Source organism: Camelus ferus, chromosome 13, assembly GCF_009834535.1.
Source record: "Camelus ferus isolate YT-003-E chromosome 13, BCGSAC_Cfer_1.0, whole genome shotgun sequence".
In the NCBI taxonomy this organism is placed as follows: Eukaryota; Metazoa; Chordata; class Mammalia; order Artiodactyla; family Camelidae; genus Camelus; species Camelus ferus.
Window position 1 is genome coordinate 30494829 of NC_045708.1, and position 26245 is coordinate 30521073.

Here is a 26245-nt window from a genome sequence, read left to right on the forward strand (position 1 = left end):
AGTCTGTTTGTTTACCCTTTTACTTAATCATTCATTCAACAAACTATTAATTCCAAGAACTGTGCTGGGTCCTAGGAATATGGAAGATAGCTCCTGTTTTCAGAGGCCTTCAGTCCAGTAGAGAAGGACTGGCATGTACTTGAATAAATAGTATAGTACTGTAGGTGCTGAGTTACTGGCCTTAATGGAATATATTTAGGACCAGTAGCTTTGAGATCCACAATATTATCATCAAATCAAGATAAGAAGTGTCACATGGGTCAGAACTCAGTATTCATGTGTGACAAAGGTACTAAGTTGTAACATCTTGACACCTATTGGAATAAACATCTCCAAACTTGTTTTTAAACTTAGAATCTCTTTTTAAATTTTCAATAGACTTTGTTCTTTTAGAGTAGTTTCAGGTTCATAACAGAATTAAGCAGAAAATACAGAGTTTGCAACATAGCCCTCCCCACCCGGACATAGATACTCCCCTACCCCAAACATCCCTCATCAGTGTGGCATATTTGTACAATCGATGAACCAACACGGACACATTATTATCAACCAAAGTCCATAGTTTACATTAGGGTTCACTCTTGATACTGTACATTCTATGGGTTTTGACAAATGGGTAATGACATGTAGCCACCACTATAGTATCATACAGAAAATTTCATTGCCCTAAAAACCCCTTGTGCTCCATCTATTCATTTCTCCCTTACTCCATCTCCCCAAACCCCTGGAAACCATGATCTTTTTATTGTTTCTATAGCCTTTTCCAAAATGTCATTTAGTTGGAATTATACAGTTTGTAGCCTTTTCAGACTGGCTTCCTTCATTTAGTAATATGTCTTTTAAGTTTCTTCCATGTCTTTCATGGCTTGATAGATCACTTTTTTTAACCACACATATAGTTTTGAATTTACGTATATGTACTGTTCATTGTTTCTAAGAACGTTTAGAACTTTAGCTTTTTTAACTTACATAGTTATCAAAGGAATAAAGCCAACCACAAAATAAGAATTAATTCAAAAAGATACATACACCCTGCTATTAACAGCACATTATTTACAATTGCCAAAATATGGATGCATCCTAAGTGCACAACAATAGTTGAATAGATAATGGAGATGCAGTGTGTGTGTGTATATATATATATATATATATATATATATATATATGTAATGGAATATCACTCACCCATAAAAAAGAAGGCTATTTTGCCATTTGTGGCCCTTCATTCACTTTCCTTTTTTTTTTTTCACTTCAAAAAACAGAGTTTTGTAACTGGCAGAGACATTTCCATTACATCAAAAACAACAAAATACCTAGAAATAAACTTAACCAAGGAGGTTACCTATACTCTGCAAACCGAAATGACACAAAGAAATTGAAAGATTTTTTTGTGCTCTTGGATTGGAAGAATCAACACTATCAAAATGGCCACACTTCCCAAAGCAATCCACAGATCGAACGTAACCTCCATCAGAATGCTCATGACATTCCTCACAGAACTAGAACAAACAATTCCAAAATTTATAAGGAACCACAGAAGACCCCGAACAGCCAAAGCAATCTTTTGTAGGTCTCTCTTTTTTTTTCTCTTCTTTTTGTTCTCTTTTCTTATGGGTTGATGACTAGAGAAGGTTCTTTAAAATTTGTTGTAAAGCTGGTTTGGTGGTGCTTAAATCTTTTAGCTTTTGTTTATCTGTGAAACTTTTGATTTCTCCATAGAGTTTGAATGAGAGCCTTGCTGAACAGAGTATTCTTGGTTATAAGTTTCCCCCTTGCATCACTTTAAATATATCGTGCCACTCCCTTCTGGCCTGTAGAGTTTCTGCTGAAAAATCAGCTGATAACCTTATGGGAGTTCCCTTGTATGTCATTTGTTGCTTTTCTCTTGCTAATTTCAATATTTTCTCCTTATGCTTAATTGTTGTCAGTTTGATGACTATGTGTCTTGGTGTGTTCCTGTTTGGGTTGATCCTGTGTGGAACTCTCTGCGCTTCCAGGACTTGGATGACTGTTTTCCTTTCCCAGGCTGGGGAAATTTTCGGTTATTGTCTCTCCAAAATTTTCTTAGGTCCTTTCTTTCTCTCTTCTCTTTCTGGGACCCCTATAATGAGAATATTAGAGCGCTTAAACTTAGAAATCTTAAGGATCCTTCAATTCAGTCCTCTCATTTTACGCAGGAGGGAGATAAAACCCAGAGAAGTTAAACGATATGTCTGGGGGCACATGGCTACTGCTGACATTTCCCAGATCTCTTGATCCTCAGTGATTATCACATGTGCAAATATATCAGCATATAGATCCCTGAGATCAGACATGTCCTAGGTCCCTTCCTTCCCTGGGACTAAAATGGTGACAGCTTGATACTTGTTGGGTGCTTACTATGTGCCTGGGACTGTGCTAAGCATTTTATGTATATTATCTCATGTAATCCACAAAACAATCTTATGTGACAAGTCTGTCATTCTCATTTTCACAATTGGAGACACTGAGATCTGGAGAGGTGAAGCAATGTCATTATCCAAGGTCACATAGCTGATAATTAGAAAAATAAGGACTGAATCCTGCTCTCTCTGGTCCCTGCTCTTAGCCACTATCTCATAATAACCCATGCCTACTTCTTCCCTTTCTGGGGCACTAGAGTGACTAGGGACATAGCCTTGTATTAGACCATATTGCTACCTGTATTGTAATTCCATCTTTCTTCTCAATTGGATTATAAACTCCAAGAGAGTAGGAACTCTGTCCATCTTGTCACCCCCTGTACCCCAGATACTTAGCACTTAGGTTACGGCAACAACTCCTTAACTCATCTCCTTTCAGTCTTTCCTCCTCTTCTAATCTGTCCTGCCAAGGCCACTAGACTCATCATTATACACTGATTGCATAGTACTTCAGATCAAGAGTTTCAGAGACTGCCTCTGCCTATAAGATGAAGTTTTTCATTCAGCAAATATTTATGGACCATAGTGTGCCATATGGTTTGTATATGATCATGAGCAAGAGTATCTGCTCTCTGAAGAAGTCAGGCCCAGTGACAGTGACAGTCCTCTAACTGGCAACTGCCATGCGTTGTGACAAGTTCTGCAACAGCACAGGCCCAGAATGCTGAGGAAGGTGGGGAAGTGGTGTCGAAACCCGTCTACGGTGGCTCAGGAAGGCTTCCGGAGTTGCTGTTGTCTAAACCAGAAGAACTGAAGCCACGGAAGAACTTTCCACATTCCAAATACCTTTCTGACAAACATGATCGAATGAAACTAGTCTATTCTCTGTTTCTCCAGATCTCGGACGTTTCCTCCTCTGTATCATATATTTCCCTTGCTTGGAAAGACACACCTCATCTCCCCTCTTCCATCTTCCCAGCTTTTGTCTTTTGAAGTTGTATGGTTCTCAGAGTCTATAGCCAGAGGGGTCTTTAGAAAGTGTATCTAGTCTGAGTAGATGACTCAAAACCATGCAAGGACTTCCCACAGCCTTCAGGATAAAAGCCACATTTTCTGATATGCTCTCTGTATTCTCTATGATAAGTCCCCTGGTCTGTGTTGGTTTACACTTTTCTGAGAAAGAATATTTGGTTTTTAAAGTCTTGGGGCTCAAAACAGTTACTTTTTTTGTGATTTAAGAGGGCAGAAAATGTTTACCAGAGTATTAAGTAAAAACTTACTGAAGTAAATAGAATGGAATAATTATATCAGCTAATACGAGGTAATTCATATAGAAAACTTGATAAAAGAAGCAGGCTAGTAGTGGAAAGCATTAATATAAAAATATGGCATTTATTATTTTTAAATAATTTCATTTGTTGAAGTAACACTGGTTTACAACATTATGTAAGTTTTATGTGTATAACATTATCCCTCAACTTCTGTATACACCACAGCGTGCTTACCACCAAAAGTTTAGTTTCCATCCATCATACAGTAGAACCCTTTTACCCATTCCACCCTCCCCCACTTTCCCCTCTTGTAACCACTACTCTGTTCTCTGTGTCTATGTGTTTGTTCTTGTTTGGTTTGATTTGTTCTTTTATTATTATTATTATTCCACATATGAGTTAAATCATGTGGTATTTAGCCTTCTCTGACTTATTTCATTTGGCATAATACCCTTAAGGTCCGCCTAGGTTGTCACAATTTCATCTTTTTATATCTATCTATCTATCTATCTATCTATCTATCTATCTATCTTACATCATCTTTACCCATTCATCCATTGATGGGCACTTAGGTTGTTTCTGTATTTTGGCTATTGTAAATAATGCCATAAGGGTGCATACATCTTTTCAAATTATTGTTTTCATCTTCTTCAGGTAAATACCCAGCGGTGGGAATAGCTGGATCAAGTAGTAGTTCTTTTGAGTTAACACTGTTTTCCATAATGACTGCGCCAGTTTACGTTCCCACCAACAGTGCACAAGGGTTCCCTTTTCTCCACATCTTCTCCAGTATTTATGATCTCTTGTCTCTTTGATGATAGCTATTTGAACAGGTATGAGGTGAGGGGATTACCTGTTTTAACCAAAAATCTACATAAAGCATAAGTTCTAGGATCATATCATCAACAGTTTATCACTGTACTTTTTTAATATTCACCTTTCCTTTTCTTTTAGGAAACAACAATTAGTGACATCCCTGGATCTGAAGCATTGAATAAAATCGTGCCCTTACCAAACTCTAGGTTAGTAAAATCAAGACAATTATCTGCATACCTGAAAATCATGGCTGCCTAACTAGTTCTTGTTGCTGGCTTGAGAAAGCATAGCATTTTGGGGTAATTTTCTCTATGTTTAGTTTTTGAATCTTCTTCTAATTCCTTCTTCCCTCAGCTCTGCCTCACCCCACACTTGATAGAATCCTGACTTAAGGTAGAAAACAAACAATCCATGAATATACTTTTGAGGTTAATTTTATTTGGTTTTCTTTGTGTTTGACTGTTGTAAAACTTGAAATACTATTGATACCTCAACGCTGTAACCTCAAAGTACTGCCAAGAGATCCTGTCTCCACAAAGTCCTCACATGTGGCCTAAGTACTGCCAAGAGATCCTGTCTCCACAAAGTCCTCATACATGGCCTGTCTTAGTTTTTCAGGAACAGATTTGGTAGAGTCGGCTGGAAGTCTTCAGGAGGCTGAAGAACACAAATCAGAAGAAGCAATGGCAAACCCCAAGTCCCTCAAATCCCTTTTGCGTTCACAGATTTCTGAAGCAGGTTACATAAACGTGGCTTCTCTGAAAGAGACACATCACATCAAAGAATGAAACCAGAAGTCAGAACTATAGAATCACTGGTGTCTAAAACTAAACTGACTGAAGCTGCTAACTTAAAGCTGGGGCATGAAGGTGGAGCCTGACTTGTAGAAGTTATGACAGAGCCTCACTGGACAGCAACCAGGAGTCTTCAGAATTGCTGATGAATTCATTAAACGTGTTCTAAAAATGGATTTCTCAAGTTTGTTTCGTATCTTCAAATGCCTTGTATGGATCAATGTCATGACTTAAGTCCAATGGTTTAATTAGGTTTTTGTTCAGCAGAGCGTATATACGACTAATTCTGCATTCTCTCTCTTATTATTATCAAGGGTATTTTCTTGTTTATATTTTAAACGTAAAAACAATGTAATCACCTTAAAGCATATATTTTAGGAAAAAAATAAGCTATAAAGACTACATTCTTTTTTTTCATATTCTTAATAGACTATTTTTTTTAGAGCAGTTTCAGCTTTACAGCAAAATTGAGCAGAAAATACAGAGTTCCCACATAGCCCTCCCCACCCACACATTTATACTCCCCTACGCCAAACATCCCTCATCAGTGTGGCGTATTTGGTACAATCAATGAACCAACATGGGCACATTATTATCAACCAAAGTCCATAGCTTACATTAGGGTTCACTCTTGATGTTGTACATTCTAGGGCTTTGACAAATGCATAATGACATGTAGCCACCACTATAGTATCATACAGAATAATTTCATTGCTCTAAAAATCCCTTGTGCTCCATCTATTCATCCGTTCCTCCCTCCCTCTCCCCAAGCCCCAGGAAACCACAGTCTTTTTATTGTTTCTGTAGCTGTGCCTTTTCCAGAATGTATTTGGTTGGAGTCATACAGTTCCTCGCCTTTTCAGACTGGCTTCCTTCATTTAGTAATATGTCTTTTAAGTTTCTTCCATGTCTTTTATGGCTTGATAGCTTGTTTTTTTTCACTGCACATATATTTTTAAATTTACACATATATACTGTTCATTGTTTCTAGTTTAGAGCTTTAGCTTTTTAAACTTACATAGTTATTAAAGGAATAAAGCCAACCACAAAATAAAAATTAATTCATTCTTAACACAACTATTTTCATTTATTCCTTTCTGGTTCTTATTCATATGTGTATATTTTAAATGGTTATTATATTGTATATTCATTTTCATAGTCTGATTTTTAATTTAATATATCGTAAAACATGTTCACATATTTTAAGTCTTCATAATTACTGTTTCAGTAGCCACATGGCATTCTATCATGTTGATGTTTTATAAATTCTCCTGTTTGACATCTGTTTCTATTTTACTATTTAAAGTTATGCTGTGGTGAAAGTCTTTGTAAATATAGCTCTTTTCTTCTCTTAAGTAACTCCAGAAAACACATTTACAAGATTGACATGATTGGGTTAATTGATATAAATGTTACATAGTTTTTGTACATGACTTGTCACATTGCTTTAAAAAAATGGTATGTCATCATAGTGTTTCTGTAGTCAAACTCTTTGAGCATCAGTTTCTTGATCCATAAAATAGGAGCGATAGTAGTTCCTATCCCAGAGAGTGGTGAGAACCAAATGAAATGAAGCATGTATTTAGCACTTAGTAGCAGCTTCATAAATACTAGATATCATTATTTATTTTCACTAGCAGTTTTGAGTATGTAAGTTTTTCCATAGCTTCAACATTGGATATTATCAATTAAAAAATTATTCTAAAATAGTTGGTAGAAAACTATACTGAAGGGTGGTTCCTGCTGCTCCTTCCCTTCCTCCCCATTTCCCTCCTTATTTTTCTCCTCTTCTTCCATCTTCAGTTGAAGGTGGTGGAGACCAAGGGAAGTGGGAAAGTAAGTAGGAATTTTTAAAAGAACTCAAGTTGAGACACACTGAATTTTTTTTTTATAACCCTTGTTTCCTCAGACCACTGAACTAGAAAGGATGGTCAAAGATAAAGGAAACAATAGCTGTGATATTATTCCAAGCCTTACCTTAATTCACTCAATGTGGTCAATTCATTGAATCTGTTTATTGAATCCTTACTATGCTATTCGCTAGTGGTCACTGTATGTACATTTGTGAAGACAGACAAGGATAGTCTCAGTTTTTGTTGTTGAACCCACGTCTGGGGCCAACCAAGCAAGGAGAACAGCTAGCTTATGCTCAAAAGACCTGAACTCCTGAATGGCTTTCAGAGAAGAGTTTTTTTGTTTTGTTTTGTTTTGTTTTGTTTTGTTTTGTTTTTAATGTTGTTATTGGGGATTGAATACAGGACCTTGTGCATACTCTCTACCCCTGAGCTATACCCACTCCCTAGGGAAGAGTTTTTAAAGGCAGTATTTGGAGTGACAGCTGTAGCATTTATGACTTTCTTTTGATTGGTTGATGGTGAGGTTCCAAGAATCTCTATCATCAACCTTCTAGTTCTGACCAATCTGGAGTCTCAGAAGGTAGTTACCATCCTCCACCTGGGTAGGGGCCCTAGTTCCTGCAGAACTCAAAAGATGTGTGTCAGACTGTTATGTACATCCCTTAAGGAGGAACTAGGACTCTTTTATCACTGACCTATTATATTTTGACTGCTTTTCCTTTGTTTCTGCATTCCCTCACTTCTCCAATTAGTAACCGTTTGAATCTCCTCTTTGGAACTTAGGGAATGTCTAGGAGGCTAAACCTTTGTCTACAAACAAGAAACAGTGCATGGAAAGGCTTTTGTATCTGTAAGGGTCCCACAGGGTCCTGCTCAGTTTCAATCCTCATTTTTCTTTGATACTTCTCAATCTTGAGGGGAACAAGTGGGCAAGAAAGGCAATAAAGTTTTGGATAAAGAGGTTAATCATAATCTCAGCAAAGGAACTCCATTTTAGGGGGACTTAGCCTCATTTTCATGGAGTTAAATGTGTGTGCGGCAGCATGGTAAGGTGGGGAAACATCATATAATTTTGGATGGTGAGTGGCATGATGAATATAAACCAGTAATATATCTGAAAGTGTGACGGAAGGCTTCTTTAGGCTGGTGCAATGTTCCCATCTGAGTGACGTCTGAGCTGAGACCTGAACTACAAGAAGCACTCTCCACCCCCATTAAGATCTAGAAGAATATTACAGTTAACAGCTAGTACCAAGGCCCCAAAGAGAGTATGGATCTCCATGACCTCAAGGAACAGAAAAGAGGGTGAGTAATGCCAAGACAAGGCCAGGTAGGTTGCAGCCAGATAATGTAACGTAGGCCTCTGTATGTAAGGAATTGGATTTTACTCTAAATATGGGAAACCAGGAATGACTTATAAGCAGATTTATTTTAAAAGCTCTAGCTGCTTGGCAGGAAATAATTTAGAGGTGACAAAAGCAGAACCTTGGGGGTGGGGAGGGATAAAATGGGGGTTTGGGATTTGTAGATACTACCTACCATATATAAAATGGATGAACAAGGTCCTACTGTACAGCACAGGGAACTATATTCAATACCTCATAATGGCCTATAATGAAAAAGCATATGAAAAGGAATATATGCATGTATAAATCAATCACTATGCTGTACATCAGAAATTAACACATTGTTAATCAACAATATTTCAATTAAAAAAGCATAAGCTTGTAGAACTGGAATTAAAATTCTAGTGTCCCGAGTTCAAGGAAGTGCTGAGTAGTTACTAAACAAGTCTGATATGCCAGGCTGTTCTAAGCGCTGAGGATGAACAGAGTTCTTGTCTTCGTGGGGCGCCAGACTAGTGGGCAGGGGTCAGAAACCGCACATATGATGGTTCAGAGAGTTCTTAGCTGCAAAGGGCTCTGAAGACTGCCTAGCCCAAGCCCCCTAGCCTGAGCGAGAGTAGTTTGTACTGCAGTTGGTGTAGCCAAATGAGTGGGTTGCCCGTGGACCTTAGCAAAAAACGCCCAGGTTTTCCTCCCCGCTCTGCACCTAGGGAAACAACTCAGCTAACAGCTTGCAAACATCCACGTGGTCAGGACGGAAGGAAACCCTGGCCACCCACGCAGAGCCCAGTTAGAAGCGGGAGGCGGAGATCTTCCGGGGGTGGGGCGTGGCCTCGGGCGGCTATTTCTGCGCCTGCGCGGAAGAAGAAACCCGTATAGCGGGGGCTGGGTTCGCCGGAACCCCGCGTTCCAGACTTCTGCTTCCGGGTCGGAGCCATGGCGGTGGCAAATTCAAGCCCTGTCAATCCCGTGGTGTTCTTTGATGTCAGCATTGGCGGCCAGGTGAGGTCTAGACAGCTGCCCAGCCCAGCGCCGAAGGGAAAGTGCACGGGATCTGGCAGGCTGATTTCACCCACCCAGGGGTAGCGGACTGGGGAAGCCTGAACGTGAAATTAGACCAGAATCTACCCACCTGCGAGCCGGGGGGCAGGGGCGGGGGGGGGGAAGAAGGAAGGAAGAGGAGGAGTTTTGCCCATCCTAGCGCCAGACTTGTGAAGGGACTGGGTGAAACGGAGGGATTGACTGGAGGCGGGAGGTGGGAGAAACCAACCGGCATGGGGGAAGGAGGGTTCCCTGCTCGGTGAGGCCTTCACGGGCTTGCACTGGGCCCTCTCACCGTCTCCCGCCGGTTGCAGGAAGTTGGCCGGATGAAGATCGAGCTCTTTGCAGACGTTGTGCCTAAAACGGCTGAGAATTTTAGGTAAGAAGATGCTCCAGCTTTGCTGTATTAACTAAACCCCAGTCTGCGGAATCGTCTGCCAGCCTCTGTCCGTCCACTCAGTGTCCTTGAGATCTGATTCCTCTGGGTATCGCTCTGAATAGTCACCTTTTTGACTAATCCCGTGTCAATTTATGTTGTTAATCTGTATTCCTAGGTGTCTGAACATCTGGTTAGCCCGTTGGTGGGCTTGCTGGTCCCAATGTATGTGCCCTCATCTCCGAGATTAGGGGCCCTCACGGCTGCGATGCTATGGTAACTGAGTCCTTCGTTTTTTCCCCTTTCAGGCAATTCTGCACTGGAGAATTCAGGTCAGTCTCAGACGTGGTTGACTTCTCTGCTTGCTCCTGAGGGGTTTTGGGGCTGCAGTGAGGGTATTGGGGAACCACCAGCCGGCCTTGGATGATTGACAATGATAGAAGGTAATCCCCCACGGGTCTGTCCTCATTTCAGTTGCCTTTTTTATCTCTCTTCTCCCGACCATCTTTAGGAGAGCCTCTTTGGCGCGAGTGTGTGGTTAACTGGAAGGGCCTGTGATTACCTGTCATCATTCTAAGTCTCTTTCTTTTTGTTTATAGAAAAGATGGGGTTCCAATAGGATACAAAGGGAGCACCTTCCACAGGTAAGGCCTCCAGCGAGTCATCCTGGGGGACTTTTAGAATTACTTCCTTGGGGGCATTAGGCTCTTTAGAGGAAAACAAAATTGTAGGATAATTCTTAGATCTTGAGAAGGGATGTTTTTGTGAACTCAGCAATTGAGTCGAAGGTTTATTAAAAGCCAAAGCGATCAACAGTGTATTTTGAAATCAACGTTAATCTAAACTACAGAATATTCTCTCAGGATTCTTTGTTCTCTGTTTCAGGGTCATAAAGGATTTCATGATTCAGGGTGGTGATTTTGTTAATGTAAGTATTATTCCTTTCCTGTTGAGGGCTCACGGGGTTTTTTTGTTGTTATTGCTGCTCCTACTATTTTTAGTTCAGGGTTGGGGTCTTAAGGCTTGAGAACCACAGCCAAGTTTAATGGGGTGGGGGTGGGGGTGGGAAAGTTGATGGCTACTACTCGCTGCATCACTTGATGACAGATACCAGCACTTTGATTGAGTCACTAACTTCCAAATCAGCTTTTTAGAGCCAGAAACTGAACTTTCCCATCATACCTGTAGATGATCCATGACAGACCCCAATTAATTGATCACATGGAATTTGCTAGAAATCAGATGCAATGTGTTTTTTCTAAACAGTGATAAGTCCCTTTCCATTGAGCTAAATGCTTGTGCCCCATTTTCCCTTCCACTTCTGGTATCCTGGAAAGCTGAGGTTTTTTGGTTTTTTGTTTTTGTTTTTTTTAAGCAGAAGTTGGTTAGTGGGCAAGGAATCAGAGCATGAGAGTTCTGGCAGGATGTTCCTCTCTTCACTGGGAGAGCCCGGTGAAATAGTCCTTCACTGCTAAGCATGATTTTCTTGTGGCTACACTGTGTGTGTCCCCATATCGAGCCTCCTCTGCCCCCTCGACCTCGGAGGGTGTAAATAAACCACATTTATACTTTCTTAAACCTACTTTTGTCCTCACTCACCCACTTCTGTGCATGGTCTTTCTTGTTAATATCATGTGGCTAGTCATGTTGCTGTTTTCTTGGATCTGGGAGACATTCTTTCTCCTCTATTTGTATATTTAGTTTGACTCAGGAGTTTTTAAAGATCTCTCTCTTTCCCATTTGGGTAAGTTTACCAAGTGGCAGATTTGCTGAATCAAAAACAGATATGTTTTGTTTCATCTGTATGATGTAAAACTGGGAAATTTTACCAGAAAATTCTGGCGTTTTATTTTTCTCTCTAACAAACGGGAAGTAGAGGTGCCCTGGGCCTGTGTTTCTCATGCAGCAACAACTGGTTGGAATCTGGTCACTGCTCCCTTTAGACAGGATGTATCCTTATTCTACCACAGTTCCCATCACCTACTTCCCTTATTTATGTCATCTGCCCACATAAGCATCTGACTGTAGTAGGGCTTGGGTGACCATATACTTTTTCTGTTAGCTGGTTAGAAGGGCTGAGAAGCTATTCTCTGCCTTCTTTCCCTTCCTCCCACAGGCTCCCGTATTGCAATCTTGTCTTAGCAGGACATGACCAACTTCTTACAGGTCATTGCCAGGCACATCTCCTCACTTGCTGAGAGCCCTAGGGTTAGACAACAGTGTTCAGCCAGAAGTCTGAGCGTCAGCAAGAAGCAATTGCTCAGAGCCACCCTTAGGGCAGAAAAAAATGGAATCAGCTAGAGGCAGAAGAAGCAAGATTTGAGACCCTCTAAAGTTGGACCAAGAATATTTATTTGTTTTAATAATATTTGCTTTGTTTTTTTTTTTTTTTCTGGTTGCAAAGGAAAAGTGCAAAAATGAAAATAAATCATCTCTCAAGGAATCTCACCCCTCAAGGAATATACCCTTGGCATTTTAGTTTATAGCTGCCTGTCTCATCATTGCATATGTTTGTCTGTCAGATACAATTTTTAACAGACTTAAGATCATACACATGTTTTAATTTTTTTGTGCTTGATAATTGTCTGCATTTTCTTTCATCATTAAATCTTCCAAAACATTTTTAATAGCTACCTAATATTCCACTATGAATATACAGTGAATTTGTTTGACCAGTCCACTATTGTTGAAGATTTAAGTTGCTTTCTATTCTTTGCTCTGCAAATTATTTTTGACATTTTCCCTTCTTTGGCTTCTGGAGCACAATAGATAGTGTGTTTATAGAGAATGATGTGGGAACTGATTTGTTCTCGGTTTACTGGGAAATTGGAAATGACTGTTTTCTCTTCCTTCTGTATGTATGTATATATTTATGTGGCATTAAAGATATAATAGCTCACATATACATAGTGCTATATGGATTGCAGAGCACTCCTCTCAAACACTGTCTAATTGGATCTTCAAGGCCATGCTGTAAAAAGTAGGTGATTTCATCTTCACTTGAGAATTGAGGGAACTGGGAACTGGAGATAGGAGGTGACCTTCCCAGTTCATAAATGATAGATCTGGACTCAAATTTACTCTTTCCACTATACAGAGCTTCATGTTATTGAAGTTTTTTATCAAGTAAAGGTTTGAATTTGAGAGTTTTCTTCCCTGGCTTATGTTAATCCCCTTTGATCATCTTTGCCCCAATAAGGGCCCCTCAATTCTGCATTAGGTCAGTGTTTTTCCATTCTACCATGTACCCAGCTTTCTTTTCTTTACCAACTGGCTGGGAGAGATTGGCCTTTTACCTTTCTCCATATTACCTTTAAGCCCCAAAGATCCTATCTAAGGTACTGCAAATATGGCCTTGATCAAGTTGCTTTATTACCCTGACTTAAGTTTGCTTACCTGAAAATGAGGAAGATGATAAGGCTTACTCCATAGAGTTGTTGGAAGAGCAAAGAGATAATGCAACTAAAGCTAGTTAAAACAGAAGTTGGAGACTTATGACAGGGTGTTTCATGGAACCCCAAAGAAGAAATTGAACTAGGAACTGGAAAGCCACAGGCCAAGTAGTTCTTTCTCTCTGTTTCTCAAGAGCTCACTACACGTGTGTTTCATTCTCTTCTCCAGTCCTCCTTTCGGAAGATAGTCACCTCCAGCTTCCAGGTTTACATGATACAAGTTCAACCCCAAAGAGAGCATCTCTTCTACTTCATGATTCCCAGAGAAGGAACTCTAGTTGGCCCTGCATGAGTTAGGCATTCTCTGCCGGACCTCCCCTGAGCTCAACTTTGGTCAGGAAGGTGGTAGCATGTTGTACAGACTAGACTTCCAAGAGCCCATCCACCTGCATAGTTGGGGGGAGTGGGGCAGTCGTTAGTCAAATAGATCCTCTAACATTACAGTTGCAGGCATGAGAGTCTTTGGGAGTGGCAATGATTATGGATGTGATCACTGTACTGCTGTTCTCTACTTTGCTTGTGTCTTGTTTTTCCCCTTAATGGGCACACTAGAGTTTGAACCCAGGACCTCCTGTACGCCAAGCACATGCTCTACCACTGAGCTATACCCCTCACCCCCAGGTTGTGTGTTCACTACCTTTCTAGGGGCCCAGCTGTGACCTATTATTTTTTTTTTTTAAAGCCTGTGAGATGCCATGGCCAGGTTGTGGGCTGCATGTACCTTGGATGGGTCTTGCTTTGACAGCATGATAGGGTCAAAGAGGTGTGACTCCCAAAGTAACCCGCAGGAGTAAGAGGACTTTGAAGGAGCGAGGCTTCAGGTACAGCAGCGTTCCTGCTCTGGGCTCCAGGGACCAACACTTGCAAGTTGCTAACACTTCCCTTCTCTCTGCTCAGGGAGATGGTACTGGAGTTGCCAGTATTTACCGGGGGCCATTTGCAGATGAAAATTTTAAACTTAGACACTCAGCTCCAGGCCTGCTTTCCATGGTAAGTGAGGACCAGTCAAGGTTTTGGGTTAGGTTTATAGCCGGGTGGGTTCTGGGCCCCTGTTGAGGTCCAGTGCTGTCTCCTGGGATGGAAGCCAGTGCTCTCCTCTTGCTTGACCTGGTTTTCACCTCTGCCACGCCCACCTCCTTCCTCCATCTGGTTTGACTTTATTGGGCTGGACCCACTAGCAGGCTGGGGAGCCAAAATTGAACTCTGCTGTGTTTTCCTACTTTGTCTGAGCCAGGACATGCGGCTGGGCACTCAGCCTCACTGCTTAGAATGCAGCCAGTTGTGTTTTCAAGACCCAGTGACTCTCACTGCCTGCTGACTGGTGACCCCCTCTGGCTCACTCACCACCCTTCCTCCTGGCTCCCTCCCACTCCACCCAGTCCCTCTTATGCATCTCACTCCTCTTTTGCCACTCCCCTTTTACCGTCCCCCTGCCCAGCTCCTTCCACACCTCATCCACCGCACCTCTGCTCACTCTCTCTTCACTTGCCCTTATTCCCCCTCACTCCTTCTCACTCCTTAACTGTCTCCATCCCGCCCTGTGATGACCCATTTCCCTCTCAGTGCCCCAGACCCAATATTTATGTGTGCATTCTCTGTCCTGCTTGCCTGCTCTTCCACTCCTCGACTTGGGCATTGATCAAGTACAGGTTTGTTGACAGCCACTATTTCAGGCCTCATGGTCAGACATGAGGATACAGACCTGATCCCTGCCCTTGTGACACTTGACATCTAGTAGGGGAATCACACATGCAAAATGACGAGTCCAGTATAGTATAATTCATGCCATCAGTGTACCAAGGGGAGGGCACCTCGGTGTATGTAAAAGTGCTGTCAGTACACCAAAGAATGAGACTGATCGCTGCAAGGATCCAAAGAAGTTCTCTACCAGGTGGCATTCCAAGTCAAGCAAACAGCCTAAACACAAGATGTGTAACCACGAAAGAGCAGGGTGGCATGGGCGAGGGACGGAAAGTGAGGAACATGGTGAGAACACAGGGTGTGAGTGGGGGAGGGAGTGGCCGGTAGAGACCACTGGAGAGGCGGGTGGGTCTGGCTCCTAAAGGGCTTTAAATGCCAACATAAGGGTGGACTTTACTTCATAGGTTATGGAGAGTGGTGCGCTTTTTTTTTTTGAGCAGGGTTGATCAGCTTTGTGTTTTAGAAGGAATACCTTGGCTGCAATGTGAGTGGCAGATGGGAATGGAGAGGCCAGGGCAGAGAAGCCAGTTAAGAGGCTTCCATAATAACTGGGTGAGCGCAGCATAGCAAACAGCGTACAGCCTCTTTTTAGGAATGTCAGGCTGGGCAAGTGTGGGTAAAGAGTGCAGAAGTGGCTTAGGTGGGCTTGGATCTCCGCCATGAGGATTGGAACCTCTCTCAGCACACCCCACTGTGTTAGCGTCTGTGGAGGAGTCGGGAAAATGGAAGGAAGCCTTGGTCTTTCCTCCCCTTGGGCTGATAATGGTTAAGTTGTGCTGTCACATATCTTGTAGTGTGATTGTTTTTGCTTTCATCCTCCACTAAATCATGAGTTCCTCAAGGGCAGGGACTGAGTCTCATTGATCTTCAAGCCTTACTACCTGATGCAGAAAGGTGCTGAGCAGACATTGATGAATGACTGAAAGATAATCTGAATAAAGGCTAACATTGAGCGCTTACTCAACAAGCACCTTATTTACATTAATTCATTTTAATCCTCTCAACATCTCTTTGAGATTGGTACGGATGAGGAAACTGAGGCACAGAGAGGTTATATGGCTAAACTAAGATCACAGTGGTGGAGCTGGGATGTAAGCTAGGTCATCTGAGGGGGAGGGTATAGCTCAAGCGGTAGAATACACACTTAGCATGCACCAGGTCCTGGGTTCAATCTCTAGTACTTCCTCTAAAAGAATAAAGTAAGCTAGGTCATCTGGCTCCGGAGCTCCAAGCTGATTGAACCACGAAGCTATCCTGCTTGGAAGAATGGATAAAAGTTGATAAGGGCAGAGTTTCCCCTGTGCTAAAAACACATATTTTGTGACTCTTTTCCTGCCTGCTTGCTAATAAATGTTTATACATCGAGCAGCAAGATAGATAGATAGATAGATAGATAGATAGATAGATAGATAGATAGATAGAGGGAAGGGGTGGGAAGAATTGGGACCACTGGGGAATCTATCCTTGTTTCAACGTGTAGGTCTGCTCCGACTGGCTCAGGCAGGCAGCCTCTTATTTTCATATGTGAAATGTTCCTGTGTTCCTGTACAAAAACCAAAAAATAGCCTCATCTCAAATGGGGAATTTCTAAAGTATAATGTGAAATCCCTAATTAGAACTTACCCCTAGACAATGTCTTTCATGTATTTTCATACACATTTTTGTCTTCAGTGTTTAACACAGATTCAACCAATTTAAATCCATTAAAGCAACCAGTTAAGGCTAGTGACCTATCTAATAATTTATAGTTTTGCCTCCATAGTAGTAATTTTTTGAGACCTGTACTTTTAATAGTACCAGTATTTTTCAGTTTTCTCTCTACTCTACTCATTTTTTTCCCAAAGTAAGGGAAGTGTGCAATGAAATATTCACATAGGTAGATGGACTGTGTAACTGTAAGGCAGTGCTGCTGAAACATGGCTTGGGTGTGCTGATTGCTTCGTGTTGTGATGATAGCCTGTTCTTTTATAATGCATTGTGAAATATAGTGATATGAAAACCATTTCAAGGGAAGAAAAGGCAAGGGATATGACCAGACAGTTTCAGATTCTCAATTCAAAAAAATACTTTTTCCTGTAAAACTCAATAATAAAAGATTTGGGGTGTGGCTGTAAAAAGCAAACATCATTGATTAGATGTAGTCTTTTTCTAGCATAGCAACTCCTTGCTCCTTAAATGTTTTTATAATCATTGTTAAGGGATAGTAAAAAGCCATTCAGACAAAATAGCTTATAGCATAGGCGACAGGCTTCTCAGCTAGTAGCTAATTTGTAAGTGTAATCTGGTTATTACCAGTACTGGACTAAATACAGCACATCAGGTCCCATAAACAATTGTTCCCATTATAAAAATTCACACTGTAGGAGAAATGTACATTTATTAAAAAATCTAGCCCCTTGAGGGCAGAGATTGTGTATTCTGTTCTTCTCTGTACCCTTGGGTCCTGGCTCGTAGTAGATACTCAATCAGGTTTGCTGAAAGAAAGCGGGGAGGAGTCAGGGCTAAAGGCTCTTTGGGGGGTCTCGCCCTTCAGCTTGTGTGGCCAGGAAAACTCACTGCAAGTGTATTTGGTTTCCATCAGGCAAACAGTGGTCCCAGTACAAACGGCTGCCAGTTTTTCATCACCTGCTCTAAGTGTGATTGGCTAGATGGGAAGCACGTGGTGTTTGGTGAGTCCTAGTCCTGTCCCATAGCCCAGGCCCCATTCCCCCGGAGTGGAGCTTCCAAAGGAGCTGGCCCCCAACTCTTGTACTAAGAGTGCTCGACAGGTGTAATGGCTCTGGGTGGTGGTAGGGAAGGTGGAGGCCGTGGAGGTGGAGAGGATGTGTGGTTAGAGAGCTAGAGGGGAGGGCGAAGGGGCCCTCTGATGTAGTGAGTAACCACCTGGGCAGTGGGTATGTCAGCACTTCAGAAGTGCCACACAGAGGCCGCACGGTACAGTGGGGCTTTGCGATGCTCAATCCTGCGTTTGAGCCCTAACTCTGCTACGTGCTACCTGTGACCCTGGGAACAGTTCACTTCTTTCTGATGTTAGTCTGAGGATCAAATGAGACGACAGATGAGAATGGGCATTGGAAGCAGGAAAGAGCTGTGCAGATGAGAATAGTAAAGTCCAGCGCATACTCTTCCCACAGGAAAAATCATCGATGGACTTCTGGTGATGAGAAAGATTGAGGTGAGTACTGTTTTGATCTCAGCCTCTTTCTCAGCCATTCTGGCCTAGGACTGGTTGAGGAATTTGAGAACCGAGAGTGGGCTCCAGCTTGTGAGGCCCAGGCTTCCCTGCCTCCAGTTTCAGGGACTGCTTCTGGAAAACGGGGGTAGCCCATGTGCCTCCCGAGTGTTCTGGGCCCTGAGCTAGCCTCTCTAGTGCATACTGAGGTTTGGCCTCTGGTGGCTCCTTCACCTACTTGATAAAATCCTCCTCAGCAGTGTATTCAAGGCCCCTCAAGACCCTGTCCCTGCCTCCCTCTCCACGACCCCTTCTGCCACTGCGGCTTCTGTGTTCTAGTCACATCAGGCTACTGGCTCTCCTCTGAATACGCCGTACTACGCCATGCACGTCTCTGCCTCTTGCGCTCCCTTCTTTTCCTCCTGATGGGATCCCATTCATCCTCTGGGCCCAGCTCAAATGTCTCCAGTTCTGTGACTCCTTCCCTGACCTGTGTAAGCATCAGTTTATACAACCCTGTTTACAACTCACCCTGCACACAACTGTCTTACAACTTACTGCACTGTTACATGTCATAGGTTTGATATTTTTTAAGTGTTATCCATTTTCTCTTTGATTTATATTCTTCACCTGTCTGCTAGGAGGTAGACTGTGGTCAGATCAGTCTCTGAACCCTCCGTCCTTAGCACAGGGGCTGGCAGGCAGCAGTAAATGTGCAGTGAGGGAGTGTCTGAGTGGAGGAATTACCACTGCTTTCTCTCCTAGAATGTTCCCACTGGGCCCAACAATAAGCCCAAGCTGCCTGTGGTGATCTCACAGTGTGGGGAGATGTAGTCCAGACTAAGACTGAATCAGGTAAGTGCTTCTTTCCTGGTAAGGAGTCAGGACTCCAGAGAAGGCAGCATGGTCTAGTGGAAAGAACTTTACACTTAAAGACATGGGATTGAGCCGATTTCCTCTCTGACCTGAGAGAAGTCACTTTCCTCTCTGAGCCTGTTTTCTCATGTGTCAAATGGGGGTAATACCTATCTCCTAGGGTCACGTAAGGATCAAAAGAGAAAGGGTTGGTGAGGTACTTTACTTTCCTACTGCCTTAGAAATTATCAACCTGTCAATAAAATTTTAAAAAAAGAAAAGAAAATATCAATTTGAAAACCATCAGACCCTTTCTGACAGCACTCTAAGATTCTAGTTGCATTCAGTAGTCCCACTAGAAAGACCTGGCTCCAGCCCTGGTGACTCCCTGCTGGGACCAACCTGGGCAGCCAGTAGACACACCTGTCATGCCCTCTCATCAGAACTGATGCTGCAGTTCCAGGCCCTGACTTTGTATGTGCCAGCCTCATGGGTAAATGTGACACATTTCTCAGCCTCCATAGACTCACTTCCTACCTACACTTGCCACTCCCTGCCCAGTCTGTGCTGGGCATCATGCTAAGCTTGGCAAGGTGGTAAAGAACTGAAAGATGCCTCCACCTTTTAGGAGCTTATGGGGAATAAAACACACTCTCGGAGGTGATCACTAGTAATATGAGTGATGTCGCTAAGTGTTTTAAGAGCTAGGTAAAGGATGGTAGTATTTTGCCTTTCTTTTTCTTTCTTTCTTCCTTTTCTTTCTTTGTAAAATTTTCAAACCTGCAGAGAAGTGGGAAGAATAGTACACTGAACATCCATATACCTTTCACCTAGATTCACCAATGTTTACCATTCTTGTTTTATCATTTTGCTTTGACATTTGTTTCTATCCCTTCTTCCCTCTCCTCCTCTCCTGCTCCCCATCCTTCCTCTTTCCTTCCTTTCCTTCATTTCTTTCCTATCTGGAAGTTGAAGACTTCTTGACACTTTTACCCCTGAATATTTAAGCAAACAATTCCGAAAAATAAGAACATCCTGCATAACCATAACAATGTTGTCCAGTATACATGTTCAAACTTCCCCAGTTGTCCACAAAGTAACTGTTATAGCTCTAAAAAAAGAAATCCAGTCAAGTCTCACATGTTTCATTTGGTTGTTTATTTTCCATTGTAAAAGTAACATAATCTTGTAAATTGAGATGTGAAAAATTTCACACAAAACAGTTAAAGACACCCCCCTCTCCTGACAGCACCCCCCCCCCGATCCCCGTCCCACTGCTCTCAGAGGTAACTTCTTTATCAGTCTGATGCATGTCCATAGGGCTTTTCTTTGCCTATCTAATTTGGGGACATCTTGTTTTTCCTAACCGGCATCATACTATACTGTTCATCATTTTATTTCCATTTGACATTACGTCTGGAAGACCTTTCCTCTTTCATTCATATAAAACTACCTTGTATTTAAACAAAACAAACCTGACATTATATGCTGTGTTTGTAGCATATATTTTATTTTACCTTTCTCTTAATGATTTGAATAATTATACAGTCTGAGTCTTAATACTTTATATATTGTGACCATTTTCTCCAGAATATATTTTAAGAAAAATTGGCAGTGTATTGTTGCTTATCTTAACATGGGTGATACCCTTTCTTAAACATAAGTTCTAAGTTTTGGTGAGATCAAAATTATTAATCTTTCCCCTTATGGCTGTTGTGTTTTATCTTGTTTAAGGTCCTTACTACCTCAGATCATAATATCTTCTGTAATTTTTCTAGTATTTCTACAGTCTTATTTGTATACTTACAGAATCATCTAGAATTTCTTTCTCTGTACTCTGCCTTTTTTCCAAATGGAGATCTAGTCAGATATACCAGACCATCTTAATGACTGTACATACCTCGATCTGTGACTTACTTTGTGTTCACAGCATCTGGCACTTATAGGCATTCAGTAAAAATTTATTACATCAGTTAATAGAGAGTGAGAATGTCAGGCATTTTAGGCTGGGAACTGGTGTGAGCAAATGCCAGGGCAGGAATGCACAAGTGTGTGCTGGGAGCTGCATGTGGAGTCTCTTGCCCAGCCAGATGGTTGTCCCCCCTCAACCCCCCCAATTTCTTGGCTGAACTAAAGTTGAGCTTATCTGTCCTTTTCCTTCTAAAGACTGGCCACTGATCACTACTGGAGCACAGAAGATCACAAAAGAATGTTTAGAAATTCTTTTACATTTGGGGCCTCTTCTCCATATTTTTCTGAGTCCCTTACAGAAAGTTACTGGAAATCCATGTTGGGGGTTTGATTTCTGAGGGTTGCAGTCATCAACCCTCCACTCCTCACCTGCTATTAGCAAAGGTCACATAAACCTCAGCCCCCATGAAAGCCCTTCTTTTCAGCGTCCCACACCAAGCTGAGCACATTCCACTGGGGCCATTTGATGTTCCAGAGGCCCTCTAGACCCGAACTGTCCAGTAGACATTCCTTTCTGTGATGGTGGAAATGTACTTTATCTCTGCTGTCCATTCTGGTAGCTTCTAGTATGTGGAAGGTGAGCACTTGTGGCTGGTGTGACTGAAGGACTGAATTTTAAATTGTATTTAATTTTAATTAAATTTAAAAGCTACATGTGGTACCTCCAATTTAGTCTTCTAACCTTGACTTGCTCAGAATTGAATCTTTCATAGTTTATATTTAGAGACAATATAATAAAAGCAGTTATATCACTTTTGAATACTTCCTGTGCTCAAATTCTGAGCTAAGAACTCTACTTGAATTATCTCATTTAATTTTACCAAGTTAAAAGCTCATAGACTTAAAGGTATTAGGGAATCCAGGTGGCAGTCTGACCTTAAGGCATTCCACAGATGGGTTCCCCACTTTGGGTTTCTAGTAATGGATTTGGGAGAGAGTAAGGAAAAGAGGTGATTAGTATCATCCCATCATATTTCTTCCCAGCTGTAAAGTTACAAGCATCTCTAATTTCTGCACTTTTTTGTTGTTTGTTTCTTGTTTTTTATGAGGGGAAGGTACTTAGGTTTACATATTTATATTTGGAGGAGGTACTGGGGATTGAACCCAGAACCTCATGCATGCTAAGCATGTGTTTTACCACTTGAGCTATACCTTCCCCCAAGCATCTCTAATTTCTAAAGGAGTATTTCAGATCCTGAGGTTGTTTGAGGGGCAGAATAATGGTTCACAGTCGGTATAGATGCTGTTTTTAAGTCCCATTGGGCAATATTTCTCAAACTTTGATATACATATGAATCACCAGGAGATCTTTTTAAGATGCTGGTTCTGATTTCAGTGGGTCTGAATGGAACCTGAGATTTTGCATTTCTAACCAGCTCTCAGGTGATGCTGATGCTGTCTTGGAGTAATAAAGCTCCAGGGGAATGACGATATGTCTCTGCATTGAGCACCCACCACATTCCAATCAGAAAAGACCCAGGAGGACATCATCTCTTGGTGGCACTGGCCAGCAGGGATCTACTGCCTTCAAATCAAGATATCACCCAGTCATGCATTTGAGGCCTTGTGCCTAGGCACTGGAAGTATAAGAAGGTGGGAAGGAGACAGAAGACAGGTGCACCTCCCTATGGAGCACTTCCTTCCAGAACTTATTTCGTGCTTTACGTTAGGTCCTGACTTTGGTTATAGTGAAATTGAAGTTTTCTGACAACTGTAGATGTAGAAATCTTGATTTTACCTCAGTGGGTCCCATGAAAGCTATTTTATGATGAATCTGATTAAGTATACATAAACGAACCTTGGCCCTCAGGATTCTCCAACTGTCATCTGAATTGGGTTCTTGGCTACTTACAACCACATGGAGGATGGTGGAACCTCTGTTTTGAAAGCCCAGGCGTCTCTTGGAAAAGGGAGTGGCTGTGCCCTGCTAGTCTGAATTGCTACTGGCCTCCCTGTGATACTCAAACCTGGTAATATCATGTAGTAGAAATCTTTCTTTAGTTCATTTTTTCCCAAATTTCCCTGAAGATAAGAATCTCTTGGGGGAGGGGGAGAGTATAGCTCAGTGGTAGAGTGCTTAGCATGCACAAGGTCCTGGGTTCAATCCCCAGCACCTCCATTAAAATAAATAAATAAACAAACAAACCTAATCACTCCCACCCCCCCAAAAAAAGAATTGCTTAGGGGTATTTGTTAAACCTATTAGTTCCCTTATCTCCCACTCTGCTCTCAAGAATTTGAATGAGTGAATTTGAGGTAGGATCCAGGGTGGTATGTTTGTAACAAGCATCTCAGATGCTTCTTATCAGAGAAATGTGGGTAACACTGCCTTTAGATGGTGCTGGATGAGTATTTTTTTAACATTTGTTTCTTAGGAAAAATGTAATTAGCACAACACATAATTTTACAGCTATTATAGCTTACAACGGTGGTTTTCAAGTTCAGATAGCCAGTAGGTTAAAAATTAATTGTACCTGTGGATGGTGGATATGCTAACAGCAGTGAAGCTGCTGTTGGAATGACTGAGGTTTAGGAAATGCTGTCCCCCCAGTCTGGGATTTCCTGTAGATGTAACACATTCCTGTAGAGGGAGATCATGAAAGACATGGTGGCACGTGGGCTTGGCCCTTCATTCATTTCCCAACTCAGCACTAATTAATTAAGATAGGTCCCACGCTGCAGATGAAGCTACAGATTTGGAAAGCCCAGTTCCTGCCTTCAAGGAACTCACAGTCTCTTGGGGAAACTGACAGTTACAGTACAATAAAGCACTGGACTGGAGGTTTTCGGACAAAGGAAGAAAGTGTGGATGCCTATGTCTGCCTGGAGTGTTTGGGAAGACTTCAGAAGAGATGATGTTGCAGCTGAGTATGTGAAAGAATGGAGCTTGTCAGGTAGCTAAAATTGGGGAGGGTATTCCAGGCAGAGGTAATTGCCTAAAAGCACAAAAGCAGGAAACAGCAGGAAGTGTAAGGGAAACTGCAAATAATTCAATATGGCCAAAGCAGGAAGGTACGAAAAGCAAACAGTAAGAGGTAAGGCCGGAGGAGGCCAGGGCCAGTTGTGAGTCCAGGGCTGGCTGGGGTGTTCATGTGTTAGCCTGAGGGTGGGGATAAACTGCAGGCAGTATGTACATCTTTTTCCCCCAGGGTAACAGTCCTTTGTGCTCCTGAGATTCCAAAAGGGGGCCTGAGCCTCCAAAAAGAACCAGGCCAGTAGGAGCTACTGAAGGATTTTGAGCAGAACATTGTAATGGAATTTCCTTGTTCAGAAGATGCTTCTGGCAGTAGTGTGGAGAATTGGCTAGAGGCTGGTGAGGTGTCCACTGCAGCAGTCCAGGCCAGAGGAAGGAGGTTCCACAGGAAGATACAGGTCTAGGGAGCACCAGAGAATTGGCAGCAAATATTTGCATGCCTGCTGGGTGTGTGACACTGTTTGTTCCCTGCCCTAAAAGCCCTGCCAGCTGAAAAGGGCAGGGAGGGGAGAATGGCTCCATTCCAGTCCCTCCAGTACAAAGGCAGAGATCCCAGCCCTGTAACCAGGTCTTACACACGTTGAGATACTTCGTGTGTGTGGAATATAAATAACCTTAAAAAGAAAGAGGTAGATCTGTATGTGTTGGCAAGATTTCTAAGGTCAATTAAGTAACAAAGTCAAGATGTAGTACGTTACATGAACATGATCCTATTTATTTTGAATGACTACTTCATAAACTGCTTATAGTGATTTAAAGCTGACGGTTAGTAATGGTTAACCTCTGCAGAGTAGAGAGAGATTTCTTTTCAGTGTATATTGTCCTGTATATGCTTGAATTTTCTACATTGGGCATGTATTTTATAATCGAAATACATACTGTATATAAGTAGCTTAACTAATCCTAGTCCCTCCCAGCCCTTCCCCGGGGCACGTGGCTGACATCAGTCTGTGAATCATTCCCTGGTCCCCTCCCAGGTGCTCCCTGAGTACTTGATTCATCTCTCTATTGCAGCATTTAACATAATATGTCACCAATATGTTGGTCTGGTTTTCTCTAGACTGAGACCTCCTTGAGGCAGAGACCACTGGGACTAACGCAGTGCCCGGTCTGCGATAGAGCTGCGGTCCCAGAGTGCCATGAGACTTATAAAGTGCATTTATACAGTTCTGTGCATTCTGCTTGAGAGCCCAGGGTTAAACTTCTGTCTGAGCCTGTGGTGTGACACCACGACTCACTGTCCTCTGGAGGAGGAGGGGTGTGGCCGTCTGGGGGGAGGGGGACAGCAATAACTGAGTGTACTCACCCTGTTCTCTTAGTATAGCTAACTCCCAAGGCCATAAACAGAGGGTGTGGACTTTCCTTTCTCTATGACCCTGGGGCCAAAACCTTCAAGGATAAGGGATTGCTCTTTGTTTCAGAGCTAGAGAGCCCTCAAGGTCTGGCAAAAAGCACACAACTTTGGAGCCAAGTAGACCAGCAAGCCCCATCACCGTCAAGCCATTAAACCCCTTGGGACCCTAGTTTCCCCTATGCTTAATTACAGATCATATATACTCTACAGAGTTATGAAGGGTAAATAAGAAATAAGATAGTATGTTGGCCATAAATGTTAGTTTCTTTCTTCTTGGTTCTTGTGTAATATACCTCTCAACTTTGCTCTGGGGCCCCAAAGGTCGGGCCTATGTTGAGAATCAAACTGGTTCTGCTTTCTTGGGAAAGGAGGGGCAGGAGTGTAGAGGATGGCTGCGAGTGTCGTCTCGTGCCATGTCCCCTCCCAGTTCCTCTGAGCTGCTTCTCTCTTCCGTCCCTCACAGACCTCCACCTCGGCCGTTGTAGGCCTTCCCTTGCTCGGGGTGATGCTCTTGAGTAAGCTAATCTGGATTGGTCCCTGTGTTTGCTTCCCTGCCTGCTGCTGCCCCATTTGATCAAGAAACCTTGGAAGTATCACAGATTCAGAACCCAAGATTTTGTGTTTAAGTTTTCAACTGTAAATAAAGTTTTTTTTTTTTGTATGTGTGTTATTTTTAAATGGTTGTTAACGATAGGTCTGTCTCCTCACGCCTTAGCTTCAGCTGGGAGGACCGGCTCTCCCCAGATGCCAGCATGGACCAGAGCCAAGGCTTGAATGTAGAGCTGATGCCTCAGATTTCTGAGCAGTTGTAGCAGTCCCCTCTTAGTTCCAAGCTGATTGGCAAAGAAGGCAATGCCCTAGGGCCTTAGAGCAAATAGAGCGCTA

General features: G+C 42.4%; 2 protein-coding genes and 1 long non-coding RNA gene across 7 annotated transcripts in view; 2 read left to right on the forward strand and 1 right to left on the reverse strand.

Annotated features, from left to right (window-relative positions):
- The window catches only part of LOC102504444 (coiled-coil domain-containing protein 30), a 101557-nt gene extending 95805 nt beyond the window's left edge, over positions 1-5752 (forward strand). The window contains exons 18-19 of one of the 3 annotated variants that reach the window (XR_004324962.1): positions 4607-4674; positions 5079-5122. Coding sequence is in view for 2 of the 3 variants with exons in the window: in XM_014566674.2 (XP_014422160.1) it covers positions 4607-4674; positions 5079-5256 (246 nt within the window). In the remaining variant the exon portion in view is untranslated. Of the gene's footprint in view, positions 1-4606; positions 4675-5078 lie in introns of all 3 variants that reach the window. The other 2 variants (XM_032493985.1, XM_014566674.2) reach the window with 2 other exon arrangements.
- On the reverse strand, positions 1922-13617 carry LOC116667960. Its single transcript, XR_004324964.1, has 3 exons — positions 13607-13617; positions 3974-3979; positions 1922-2051 (listed from the first exon to the last, which is right to left on the reverse strand). It is a non-coding gene; the product is annotated as an uncharacterized LOC116667960 (long non-coding RNA).
- On the forward strand, positions 9316-26026 carry PPIH (peptidylprolyl isomerase H). Of its 3 annotated transcripts, none has more exons than XM_014566698.2 (10): positions 9317-9466; positions 9820-9884; positions 10190-10213; positions 10481-10525; positions 10767-10809; positions 14231-14323; positions 17616-17703; positions 18169-18209; positions 18972-19061; positions 22409-25817. In XM_014566698.2, exons 1-9 carry the CDS (start codon positions 9401-9403, stop codon positions 19038-19040), a joined length of 534 nt encoding a protein of 177 aa, XP_014422184.1. In that variant the 5' UTR covers positions 9317-9400; the 3' UTR covers positions 19041-19061; positions 22409-25817. The 3 variants fall into 3 exon arrangements, with proteins under 3 accessions (XP_032349882.1, XP_014422184.1, XP_006174588.1); XM_006174526.3 differs by lacking the exon at positions 22409-25817 and adding an exon at positions 25824-26026 and having other exon boundaries at positions 9318-9466; XM_032493991.1 differs by lacking the exons at positions 14231-14323; positions 22409-25817 and adding an exon at positions 25824-26021 and having other exon boundaries at positions 9316-9466.
- The last annotated feature ends 219 nt before the right edge of the window (positions 26027-26245 follow it).

What these genes read in the sequence shown, in the direction of transcription:
- PPIH (XM_014566698.2), top strand. Translation starts at nt 9,401, where the DNA reads ATGGCGGTGGCAAATTCAAGCCCTGTCAATCCCGTGGTGTTCTTTGAT. An exon ending in AAAACGGCTGAGAATTTTAG is followed by an intron (nt 9,885 to 10,189) that starts GTAAGAAGATGC and finishes TTCCCCTTTCAG; the next exon opens with GCAATTCTGCACTGGAGAAT. An exon ending in CTCCAGGCCTGCTTTCCATG is followed by an intron (nt 14,324 to 17,615) that starts GTAAGTGAGGAC and finishes GGTTTCCATCAG; the next exon opens with GCAAACAGTGGTCCCAGTAC.